The sequence below is a fragment of the Berghia stephanieae genome, chromosome 10 (assembly GCF_034508935.2).
Source record: "Berghia stephanieae isolate SIO BIC M18660-M18661 chromosome 10, UCSD_Bste_1.3, whole genome shotgun sequence".
NCBI lineage: Eukaryota > Metazoa > Mollusca > Gastropoda > Nudibranchia > Aeolidiidae > Berghia > Berghia stephanieae.
Window position 1 is genome coordinate 14,774,789 of NC_088369.1, and position 13,078 is coordinate 14,787,866.

Here is a 13,078-nt window from a genome sequence, read left to right on the forward strand (position 1 = left end):
AAAACAAATGCATCTTCAAATCTAAACTGCTTTTGACGGTAAGCGGTAAGTTTTTATTTATTTTTCTGTCCAAACGAATGATTTGTCCTGGTTATAGAAGCTAAGTATTGGTAACACCGGCTCAGCTCTCTAGTAACTGCCGCAAGTTGAAGATGGCTTTTCCCTCCTCCCTCTTCTTCGATTAACACATCACCCCTTCTACGCCTCCACTCCTCTCCCACTCCCACCCAGTAGCGAAAATTATCAAGCAGATCCTGCTGTGGATGTGGCTCACCAATATCCAATTAAAATATCCAGAAATTTAATCACTCGTTGCTATTTGAGTTCGGAAACGGAGGATGACCCTGTCATTGTCGTCTCTATGCAAATTGCTGGGGAGACTTGCTGCCTCAGTCAAACCATAAATATGGTAGTTTTAGCACTTTTATTTTATTTTATCTTCTCTCCAAAATATCGCACAAATTCGCATTAACACTATCTTATTCTCTCTCTCTCTCTCTCTCTCTCTCTCTCTCTCTCTCTCTCTCTCTCTCTCTCTCTCTCTCTCTCTCTCTTACAAATTCACATTGCAGAAGTAATAGTATGTAGTAGTAGTAGTAGTAGTAGTAGTAGTAGTAGTATGTAGTAGTAGTAGTAGTAGTAGTAGTAGTAGTAGTAGTAGTAGTAGTAGTAGTAGTAGTAGTAGTAGTAGTAGTAGTAGTAGTGCCTAATACATTTGTCCATCAGTGTCTCTCCTACAGAATGAATTATCGATGTCAGCGAGCTGGAAGAAAGAGACATGAATATGAAGACTGTGACTCATTTCTACTGGAGGGAACTTTGATAAGGGTCCTACGATATCAGCTTTTATCGACTGAAATCCTAAAGTCTCTGTTTGTCGTCTGCTTGTCGATTGATTGGTCCTTCATTAAATTAAATTGAGCTTTATATATATATATATATATATATATATATATATATATATATATATATATATATATATATATATATATATATATATATATATATAGACAGAGAGAGGGGGGGAGAGAGAGAGAGATAGATACATTTTAGACAGATAAATAGATAGATACACACATAGATAGATAGGTAGGCAGATAGATAAATCAGTAAAATTAGGTGCCCCAAACGTAAACAATAACAAGTTGCTAGTGATTTCCGTTAGGGACCGGAATAATTTACGCACAATATAGGTCTCCCAATTTTGTAGTTTGAGTCGTAGGCAATACACTTTCAGTATTGAAAATATGTTTACATAAAATCTAACAGTTGCAGAAATAATAATATAAGGCTAAATTATTATGAAAATCAGGCTCCGAATAATTCTCGTTTTGTTCACACCAGCGCAATAATTTGCTCTGGTCTAAAAATAGATAGACAGTAACTTTTGATAAATTTTACCTTTTGTTCCATAAAATATCCATATCTAGACATTATTTGATGCATGATCGAGTATTTATGAATATGTGTTTCTTTTGCCACCTAACAGCCAAATTTTAAAGGTTATTTTTTTCTATTATTTACATTGGAACGTGAGCTGTCAAGACAGGAACATGTGGTTTGCCATGTGCTTCTAGACCTTTGTTTACGTTTGGGGCACCTAATTTTACTGCTCTATAGATAGAGATTGAGTCGACCGCCATGGAGAGCCTCTTTTACCGAGTTCTTTACTGTGGGAGTCCACTTTCTACCTACTTTCGATTTCTATGGTTGACTATGAAGCTATGGCTAATGATGATGTCCAGGGCCATCCTCACCAACTGTTTCCAAGCTCTAATAGCAACGATTGATTAAATCTCTCGCTATTTTAGTTGGATATTGATGAGCTACATCAACAGAAGGAACAGCGAGAGATGTTTCACTGCTGAGTGGATATAAGAGGTACGGTGACGGTATGGGCATGAGCCGGGAGTAGGAGAAGGAGGGTAGCGAAGACAAGACGTCTATCTAGATAGATAGATAGTGATAGAGATAGTGGAGTAGGAGAAAAGGCCTGGCGGCAAGGGGGAGGCCTTCCGAAAGCTCCTCGTGCTAGCATTTCGGGAAGCCTCCCGAAAGCTCCTACATCCCCAGTATTCTTTGTTGTTTTTTTTATAATGTTCTAGTAGGATGTTTGGAAAGGAGGCCTTCCGAAAGCTCCTACATCCCCAGTACCAGTAGTATTCTTGTTTATTATAACGCAGTGGCTATTTTTACAGTCCCGTAAAGATGGTTCTCGGGGCTATTTTTACAGTCCCGTAAAGATGGTTCTCGGGGCTATTTTTACAGTCCCGTAAAGATCGTTCTCGTGGCTATTTTTACGGCTTGCGGTAATAGATTTATAAATAGTAACAGATAGGCTGAGTAGACGCTAATTTAGCTCTAAAACTCACTTACTTCGTTCAGGTGCGGCGAGTTAGCAGTCTCTCTCTCTCTCTCTCTCTCTCTCTCTCTCTCTCTCTCTCTCACACACACACACACACACACACTCTCTTTCTCTCTCTCTCTCCCTCTTTCTTTTATTCTTTCTCTATGTCTTTCTTTCTTTCTCTTTCTCTCTCTTCTCTCTTTTTTTTTACATTCTCTTTTTTCTATCTCTGTCCCTCTTTCTTTCTTTCTCCCCCCCCTCTCTCTCACTCTTTCTTTCATTCTTTCTCTATCCCTTTCTTTATTTATTTCTTTCTTTGTTTCTCTCCCCCTCTCTCTTTCTCTCTCTCTCTCTCTCTCTCTCTCTCTCTCACACACACACACACACACACTCTTTCTTTCATTCTTTCTCTATCCCTTTCTTTCTATATCTCTCTTTTTCTCTCTCCTTCTCTCTTTCTTTCATTCCTTCCCAATCCCTTTCTTTATCTCTCTCTCTCTCTCTCTCTCTCTCTCTCTCTCTCTCTCTCTCTCTCTCTCTCTCTCTCTCTCTCTTCTCTTTCTTTCTTTCTTTTTGTTTCTCTCTCCCTCTTTCTTTCTTTCATTCTTTCTCTATCCCTCTCTTTCTTTCCCCATCTTTCTTTCCCTATCTCTCTTTCTTTTCTCTCTCTCTCTCTCTCTCTCTCTCTCTCTCTCTCTCTCTCTCTCTCTCGCTCTCTTTCTTTCATTCGTTCCCAATCTCTTTCTGTCTCTATCTCACTCTCCCCCCCCCACTCTCTCTCTTTCTCTCTCTCTTCCTCTCTCTCTCTCTCTCTCTCTCTCTCTCTCTCTCTCTCTCTCTTCTCTCTTTTTCCTTTCTCTTTTTCTCAATCTATCTCTTTCCCTAGTAGTACCTCAAAGCCTAGGCAGAGGAGTCTGACCACAAGGTGAGCACCGCTTTGGCGGAGAACAATAAAACAATCTCCTAACTGTGAAGGGAGGAGCAATACAGCGACGCACTCTTGTCTGGTCGTAACAATCGCTGGGTCAATCGGTAAAGGAGTAGGAGCAACGCGATGGTGGGACCAAAGCAAAATGACCTCTCCACCTCGGCGCCCCAATGAGGATCAGTCTTGGGCACCTCTATTCTTTTGGATCATGACCGACCATGGTAGAGAATCATCATCATTATTTACTTTCTTTTTTAAAATTATTATTCAAGAGAACAATATGGGGTGTTTCGCAATGTGCATTTTTACTATCCACATGGGGGGGGGTTCTAAAATGGTCAAAATGTGTCCAATTGGTTTTTGAACGGCCTCTTTTCTGAAAGGGGATTCGAACCCACTCTCACATGAGAAGACTACACCCTGAATGTTACGTCTTTTAAAATTGTATAAACCGTTAGTCCTTCCTGGCTGGTTAATACTGGTAAAGTATCAACAAAAGCCAAACCTGTAAAGTATTATATCTTGAGGGGTGTCGACTTCAAGCAGGAACTAAACACTTTCAGTGTTTAATAAACTACTACTAGATCTATATTATGTCTGTTTGACAGAAAAAAAAATCAAGACATACAACCTAACCTGCCCACTGATGATAGAAAACGGGCTGTTCTGTACTGTAAACATAACTTATGCAAAAACACAAATTATATGTCATAAAAATGATAGTACCGTAAAAATCGCTACGGGACTGTAAAAATAGCCCCGAGAACCATCTTTACGGGACTGTAAAAATAGCCCCGAGAACCATCTTTACGAGACTGTAAAAATAGCCCCGAGAACCATCTTTACGGGACTGTAAAAATAGCCACTGCGTTATTATAATGTTCTCTAATACTAGTAGGGGGGTTGGGGAGGGGGGGGGGGGGACTTTTTTTAGTTCCCCCCTCCCAAACCCCCTACTAGAACTAGCACATTATATTATAATGTATTATTATTATTATAATATATTATAATTTATTTAAAAAAAAGTTTCCCCCCTCCCAAACCCCCTACTCAAAAATACTGGGGATGTAGGAGTTTTTGGAAGGCCTCCCTTTTTTTCTATTACTATTAGGCTCCTCGGTCTAGATAGCATCTCTTTCCTACCGTCAACAACAAAAAAGCAGTTTAGTTTAGGTTTCGGCTTTGGCTGTCGTTCTTCTCAGGCATGTCTGCCAATGAAGAAAATTGACAATTGGCAGACACGTGTCTGGCAATAAAAAAAAAAACCTGGACTTTTGATTATTGGCAGACCGTGTCTAGCAACTGGGTGGGGTTCCTTACCCCCCATCATAGTGGGAAGGTCGCACTTACTGTGTCTTTCTCCACTTCTATCCCCCTATATCTGTTTCCAACATTCTTTCTGTCTTTGTCTTAGAATGAGATTACTTTTGCCCAGGCCCTGGCTGGATACCCTAGCTGAGAGGGCAACAGTCAAATATATAGTTAGTTTTTGGAGATGATATTTTTAAATTTTAAATTCATCTCTCTTATGCCATGCACTGTATTGTTTTGTTTAATATTATATATGATTTGTAAACATTTGAGTGTATCCCTCTTAGTTAGGACCTGTGCTTGTGAAGTACACTGACTGATAGTGATAGTGTGCTCTTGGAATCTAGATCTGTTTCCTATTTGAACAAATTCCCCTTTGTCTTACCTTTTCTTGGGTGCTTTAATTGTAATTCTAGAACTTTTTCTTCCTTTTTACTGGTGCTGATATGACCTTATTGTGTTGCAAGTGCTGTAAAACCCTTAAAAACAAACATGTCTGGCAATAACCAAAAGCCTGGCCTTTTCGTTATTGGCATACACATTTATCAAGTTGGCAGAAATATTTTATGCTAAATGCCAAACTTGGCGTGAAAAATACCAAAGATTCTGAAATAAAATGCCAGTGGTTATTTGTGTCCCAAATCAGTTAATGTCAAGTGATATTTAACACAAGATGAAAGTAAATAGTACTCAAATGCCAAATCCAGCTTTTAAAAAAAAAAGCAAATGGATCAAGAACGTAAGTTTTTGACGCTTTGAACTGAAACGTCAAACTAGCAATTCGCCTTCTTTTTTCAACCAGTAAGAAACTTGTTAATCATCAAATCGGTTGACAGTCCACCAGCCATTAAAATTTTCACTACCTACATACCTCCCGCTATGTAGTCTAGTGGTTTGACACTCGCTTTCGGATCGGTAGGTCCTGGGTTCAAGCCTTACTCAGCGCATAGTTGAGTCCTTGGAAAAGGCTCTTTACTTACATTCTCTCACCGTACTCAGGTGTAAAATGAGTGCTTGACCTTTAACAGCATTGTCTCTGTCTGAAAAAATTGTAATATCGCCTAACAGGCGTCATGTCTCATCCTACATATTAAATGTTGCTGTTAGCCAGGGACCCCTTGTAAAGCGCTTTGAGCATGTTTAGTGGATATTGCGCTATATAATAGCTCAATTAAAAAAAAGAAAATTTTAAACTTTATTGATCTTCTTTTGTTTCTTTCAATTTGTTCATTCTGACCACAATTTTGGGGATATCGATAATGGCCGGGAATTTGTTTATTTCGCAGACAAATTTCTAGAAATAGATGTTGTTTGCCCTAAAACCCACCACACCTATATTCTTTCTTGTCGTCTTCATACAAAATAATACAGTTTATTATCACACTTCCACAAAACTAGATCTAACAACATATTGTTCGAATTAGAGATGAAAATTACTATCAATACAAGGAAGCAAAGATGGTGGAAAATTATCTAGCTCATATATGAATTTAAAGATTCACCGATATCCTTGTGGATAAACCGCTCAGTGGATTAGACCACCTTTCATTTTTTTTTCCTTTTATGTTTGAATCCGATTGCTCCTTTTTTTATTCTTTTTTTTTTTTTTGGATCTAGTCTATTCTTTTCTCCTTTTTTGTTTGGTCTATTTCCGTTTCTGAGCATGATTTTCTTGAAATTGTTTTTTTTTTTTTTTAATTATTGTTTTATTTTCTCCATCTGACCATTTGGTCCCTCTCTGAATATTTTTGTTTGTTTGCTTTTTAATTATTTATTCTTTTTAGAATATACTTTTTAAAATCGGAGTGGGGATGAATATGACAATTTCCTATAAAGGATCCAAAAGAGAGAGAGAAAAATAATGAAAATAAAAGAGGGGGGGGGGGGGTACAGGACATTTATCATTTGCAATGCTCTGTAGAAAGCAGATGGGAAAAAAAAGTGGCGGAACCAGGATTCGAACACACAACGTCGATTCCGACAAGCCGACGACTTGACCAATTGGCCATGAAACCCACATGAATGTCGACGCATATTGTGTATATATAGTGACCTACTATCCATCGAATTATTTATTGTTAGTTAATTTTATATTTTTATTGATATTTTATTAACTTTACTTATTTCTATGTGCATTTCGAAACTTTCCATATTCTGGAATGTGGATAAATGTTTAAAAAAGCGAGTTTTAAAAAAGTGTCTGTTTATAACCGTCCATCGTTATTGGCTGACATTGTCTGCCCATAATCAATTTTCTTATTCTCAGACATGTCTGATAATAATCACAGCGTTATATTTGAAAATACATGTGTTTTCTATTAAAAAACATTCGGAACTAGAGAATCCTTCAAGACTTTCAAAAGTTGTGTTTGAAATTATTCTGTAATTTTCATTCGCCCAAAATATGGGATGTTTTTTTTTTTTAGCTTTTTTTTGTTTTTTGTTTTTAAATGGCTGTATTTCACATATGAAGTGGTATTTGAAAATAATAATTGGTAAATTTATGGCATATTTATCAGAGAACATGATGGACACATCAGAACAGTTCTAACTCGTATAGTTTTAGAACTGTATGGCTATGGTCAACCATAACTTTGTAAAATTCATTCAAAGTGATCATTTGGAATATCTGCGAAATGTAATTTTGTGAAAACAAACCATACAAATGATATGAAAGTTTGCAGCTCAGACTGTCATCCAGACCATTGTCAATCTTGTATAGTAAAACCGGCACTCATTGTCATTTTTTTCCCATTATCTCAACATTTCTTGTGGTGCTTTTTTTCTTTTTTTAGTGTCCATCCTTACATCCTGTTGAGAGAAGTAAAGATGGAAGGGTCTTGTAAAGCTGAAGTGGAAAAAACTGTGACGAATTCACATGAAGATTTCAGACATTTGAATGTCGGATTGGGAGATGTAAAGACAGAGAATACCTTCCCATCATTTACTACCCTTGAAGATCTAATGGAAACCGAAACAACAGCAGAGATCTCATGCCAGTCTTCTGATGTCAGTGTTAAACTTGAATTGACAGAGGTGGAAAATATACCAGAGTCTCATCTAAAGTCCATGAATGTCAATGTTAAACTTGAAGATGAAGACATCAAGGCAGATAATTCTTTCTACACTTGTTCACAATTCACTGATCTCAATGTAAAACTTGAAGATGAAGACATCAAGGCAGAGAACTCTTCCCATGACACAGATATCAATGTAAAACCTGAAGATGAATACAGCAAGGCACAGAACTCTTTCTACACTTGTTCACAATTCACTGATGTCAGTGTTAAACTTGAAGATGAAGATTCACAGAGCATTGATATTAGAGATAAAGTTAAACTTGAGGACAGAATGTCAACAGAGCTATCTTCTGGGACACAATGTCAGGTAAGATGATATCCTTTTCCATTTTTGTAGTATTGTCTCCGATGAAGATGGTGGTGGTGACTGTAACAGTGGCAAAGACGACAATAATAATAATAATAATAATAATAATAATAATAATAATAATAATAATAATAATAATAACAAGGATGACGATGATGATGATGATGATGATGAAGATAATGAAAATGATTATTAAGTTAAAATAACAGAGATTAAAAACGATTTGTTATCTTAGAAGAATACAGGAGTCTCCAAAACACTTTGTGACTTTTCCTTGTCCTGGTCTGTCTGACCAATTGATCTCTAGTTTTGAAAATGTGAAATGGAGGAATTGAGTTAACACAGACAAATAGCTAAAGGTGCCTAAATGAGTCAATAAAATGGAGATAAAGATAAAGGGAGTAAATCTGACTCATGAATGAACAACACAAAACAAAACAAATGACGTTTCGGCCTTTGGTCGTTTGTTTTGTTCATTCATGAATCAGATTTACTCCCTTTATCTTTATCTCCATTAACACAGACAAGTTGTCTTGATTTTGTTTGTAACAAGTTTTGTAGTGCCAGTGGTTGTCCGACAGTGTTATAAAATCTGTAGCTTTATTGTATCTTTTCATTCCATTCTTTCTTTCTCTTACTTTTTTTTCTAGGAACTCTCCATTGTCAACAAAGGTGATCCGAGTTATAAAACAATTAGTGAGGAGCCTGTTCCTTCCAATGGTTTTGGGTCAGAGATCACGTCTATGGTTTGTGAAAATACACAAGGTAATTTTGTGATATTGCAAATGACTTGTGAATATTTGTCCATTTTGAGATGGGTTTTCTCTTCTCTTATGTGCTCAGTGCCTCGTCTACACCAGTCAATAGATAAAATGAATGAAGAAATGGAAGGGGGGGGGGGGGGGGGAAGAAGAGAAAAAAAAGAGCAAATCTATCCAAAATTCTATCATAAGAGATACCGTCAAATACCATTTTTTTTACAACCACAGCCTTGGTAATATCAGGGAATTGACAATTACTATTACTGTTACTGTCTTGTCTTTCCCCTCAATATCCTTTTCACATCATTTCCACCTCATCCCTCCCATTTCACCTTAAAGGTGCCAATTCAAAATCACTATATTTTACATACAAATAAAATATTTGCTTATCTGTTTTCAAGTACTAGATGTAAATTATTGTCAGCTACAAGTGTATGGAACAGCAATATTTCAATCGAGAGATGGATTGTAGTTTCTTCTTGACTTTTTTCATGAATAATTGAGAACTCTAAAAATAATGAGATTTTTCATTTGGTCTGCCAGTTATTGTTTCAATCGAGTCTCTTTTTATTTCTCACAACAACTACACAAAATCAGTGACAGAGTTGGAATGTCCCATAATACTGAGGTTACATTTTTATTTTTTAAAACTATTGTCTTGTAAAACCCTCAGTCTTTACAAACATCATTCCTCACTCACTCACTCATTCATTCCCATAACCAGGTGGTCATCTGAGGAGGACTCGAGGGATGCAGCCTTTACAATCCAGTGCCACTCATTTCAACCATTTACCTTTTCTATCAACTCGTTTCGCATCAGTCTTGTCCAATCCTTGATGTTTTTCTGCCACATTTTCCTTTGTCTTCCTCCTCTCTGTTGACTTTCCGCCTTGCATTGCATAACTCTTGCAAGAACTCTGTCATGTTCAATCTTTTTGATGCATTCTTATTTATTTATTTATTTCTTCTTTTTCTTCTTCTTCTTCTTCTTCTTCTTCTTCTTCTTCTTCTTCTTCTAATAATAATAATAATAATAATAATAATAATAATAATAATAATAATGATATATATGAGTTTATAAACAGCTTGCACAGAATAGAAAGTAACCAACTTTCACAACTACAATTCTTACAAACAATAATGTCACATTTTGATGTTGATAAAGCTAAAAACTAGAAAGAAAAAAAAAAAAAAACAATAATAAAACAAAAACAACTACAAAGAAAAAAAACAAACCTTCTTATGATGCCTGTCTTGAACATGACAGTCCCAAGCCCATAGAAATAGAAAACTCAGAGCTGAAGGTCCTACTCATATGCACATGAAAGCTGGTGTCAGATGCCATTTTCGCTTCTCCGCTAAATCGTACACTCTACTTGCATGTGTGCGACACCGGATCAATTGATTGGAAACGTGACGCAACTCATCTCCTTTCCTCATTAAAAAATTATTGCGATGATAATGATAATGACAATAATGATGAGGATGATGGAGAAGAGGACACAATGAAAGAACACATTAGCTTGCAGAAAGGATTTTCATCACGTGTGAGACTTAGGAAATTTCTTGAGCAAGAGTGTTTGACAAAATCATTATGGAGCATTGACAATATCGAAAAGGACCTGTTGGATAGTAGACTAAAGCAAAGACAATCTTCTATCACTGACTATTTCAAAAAGAAATGAAATCAACACTGAACAAAACAACTCACATATCTTTTCCCTTTAAAAATTCAGAGAGAAAAGAATTTTAAAACAGATTTAAAAAATAAAAAAAAACTCAAAGAAACAAAGAATAAAGAGACAAAAAAAGAAAAAAGAAAAACTAGAAAACAAAACCAAAAGATAAACAAATGAAAAAATAACCATCTTAATTGGCAGTTCTTGTCCTGCAACCAAATTCACATGATACGAATTTGGCAACTCAGAAGGGGATGATTTTTTGCATTGTTTTGTAATAATGATGATGATAATCATCATCATTATAATGATAATAATAATAATAATAATAATAATAATAATAATAATAATAAATGATGACTGGTGATAGGTTCCAATGCTTTTAATAATATTAGGTTCAGTGCACATTACACCTGTAATTAACAACCATCTGTCCACAACGACCACTTTGGCCGTTGATCTTGGGTGGTCGCTATAGACAGGTTTAACTGTACTGTTATTATAATTATCATTATCACCATCACTACCATCATTGTTGTCATCGTCATCATAATTATTTTTAATTTATTTATTTGTTTATTTATTTATTCATTAATTTATTTTTGTAAGGCCTATTTCGTAGTTTGAACAGTTAACTAAATATGATTTATCATGGTGTCAAATTAGTTTGTGTAATGAAACTAATGAGAGAAAGATGTGAAGTTTATCTTTTGATTTGTAAGCTCGAAATTTGAGAAATCTCAACATTTGGATGTTCTCACTCATAGTTAGGATATAGTTTGGTTCTACTGTTGCTGCAGACATCTCCCAGTCAACAATCTATGGTATTTATGCCTATCATGCATTTCTATCCGTGGGGATGATTTCTCACTTCAATAGATGTTTAAGTCAATTGTTTCCTTGAGCTAAGAATTCTCTTATCAATTTACAGATAACAACGATGTTGATGGCTGTGATCAGTATTTGAATGATGGACTTCTTGAAGACTTAAAAGTTGAAATTGATGTCGATGAAACTGCAGACTGTTGTGTGGAATGGCACAAGCCTGGCACTGATGTCCAAACCAATCACGTTACATCTTTTGAACAACTTTCTACAAATCACAATAGACCAGAAGCAGATACTATTGAAATATACGAGTCAGAAATGGAGGAGAAACCTCATGATGCTTGTTACAAAAATATTTCTACAAATTCAATCTTCAAGTCATCTATTGATGTTCAAAAAGAAGATAAAGCCCCTGAGAAACCTAAAAATATGTCTCATAAATGTCATATTTGTGGGAAAGTATATACTTGTAGATCAAAACTTATAAAACATACTCGAATCCACACCGGAGAAAAATCATTCAATTGTTTGACCTGTGGAAAAGCATTTATCAGAAGTTCAAGATTAAAAGAACACATGACAACTCATACTGGTGAAAAACCATTCATATGTATGACTTGTGGAAAGGCGTTTAGTCTTGTTTCAAATTTAAAAAGACACATGAGAAATCATACAGAAGAAAGACCATTCAAATGTTTGACCTGTGAAAAAGCATTTATCAACAGTTCAAGTTTAAAACAACACATTTCAACTCATACTCAAAAACCATTCATATGTTTGACCTGTGGAAAGGCGTTTACTCAGAAGTCAAATTTAAAAAGACACATGAGAACTCATACAGGAGAAAGGCCATTCAAATGTTTGACCTGTGGAAAGGTGTTTACTCAGGTTGAAAATTTAAAAGTACACATGAGAACTCATACAGGAGAAAGACCCTTCAAATGTCTGACCTGTGGAAAGGCATTTTTCACGAAAGCAGAATTACAAGCACACATCAGAATTCATACAGGGGAAAGACCATTCAAATGTCCGACCTGTGAAAAAGCGTTTGTCTCCAGTTCACATTTAAAATCACACATAAAAACTCATACAGGAGAACATCCATTTAAATGTTCAACCTGTGGAAAGGCATTTATGCACGGTTTTCAATTAAAACTACACATCAAAACTCATACGGGAGAAAAAGCATTCAAATGTCTGACCTGTGAAAAGGCATTTATCAGAAAACAACATTTTCAAGATCACATCAGAACTCATACGGGAGAAAAACCATTCAAATGTCTGACCTGTGGAAAGGCATTTGCTCAGGCTTCACATTTAATAGTACACATCAAAACTCACCCGGGAGTAAAACCATTCAAATGACTGAACTAAAAGCATTTTCCACCAGTTCACAAAATAAGTATTGCAAGGACACATCAGAGCTCATAAGGGAACAAAAATCATTCCAATGACCAACCTGTGGAAAGGCGTATAGACGGTTTACACGTTTAATGCAACACATCAAGACTCATACTGGTAAAAAGCAGTTCTATTGTGTGACCTGTGAAACCGCAATTGCCAAGAACACTCAATTACAATGATACATCACTGCTCATACTGGAGAAAAAAATATATAATTGTGTGACCTGTGGAAAAGATTTACTCAGAGTGGACATTTAGAAGAACACATCAGAACTCATATAAGCGAAAAACCATTTATTTAAATGACAAGTCATTTACCACGATTGCAGTTATGACTGCACATCAGAACTTCTATGAGAGAGGAGCCATTCAAGTGTCTGATCTGTGGCAAAGCATTTGCTCAGGTTGCAAGTTTAAAACAATACATACGGGT

At 36.0% G+C, this 13,078-nt stretch overlaps 2 protein-coding genes across 2 annotated transcripts in view; one reads left to right on the forward strand and one right to left on the reverse strand.

Moving 5' to 3' along the window:
- Positions 1 to 385, reverse strand: part of LOC144980584 (uncharacterized) — a 38,039-nt gene extending 37,654 nt beyond the window's left edge. The window contains 1 exon segment of the mRNA XM_078928260.1: positions 275 to 385. The gene's annotated coding sequence lies outside the window, so the exon portion shown is untranslated.
- Positions 386 to 1,699: 1,314 nt separating this feature from the next.
- Positions 1,700 to 12,745, forward strand: LOC144980696 (uncharacterized). Its single transcript, XM_078928383.1, has 4 exons — positions 1,700 to 1,881; positions 7,382 to 7,973; positions 8,624 to 8,738; positions 11,345 to 12,745. Exons 2-4 carry the CDS (start codon positions 7,416 to 7,418, stop codon positions 12,604 to 12,606), a joined length of 1,935 nt encoding a protein of 644 aa, XP_078784509.1. The 5' UTR covers positions 1,700 to 1,881; positions 7,382 to 7,415; the 3' UTR covers positions 12,607 to 12,745.
- The last annotated feature ends 333 nt before the right edge of the window (positions 12,746 to 13,078 follow it).

What these genes read in the sequence shown, in the direction of transcription:
- LOC144980696 (XM_078928383.1), top strand. Translation starts at nt 7,416, where the DNA reads ATGGAAGGGTCTTGTAAAGCTGAAGTGGAAAAAACTGTGACGAATTCA. An exon ending in CTTCTGGGACACAATGTCAG is followed by an intron (nt 7,974 to 8,623) that starts GTAAGATGATAT and finishes TTTTTTTTCTAG; the next exon opens with GAACTCTCCATTGTCAACAA. An exon ending in GGTTTGTGAAAATACACAAG is followed by an intron (nt 8,739 to 11,344) that starts GTAATTTTGTGA and finishes ATCAATTTACAG; the next exon opens with ATAACAACGATGTTGATGGC.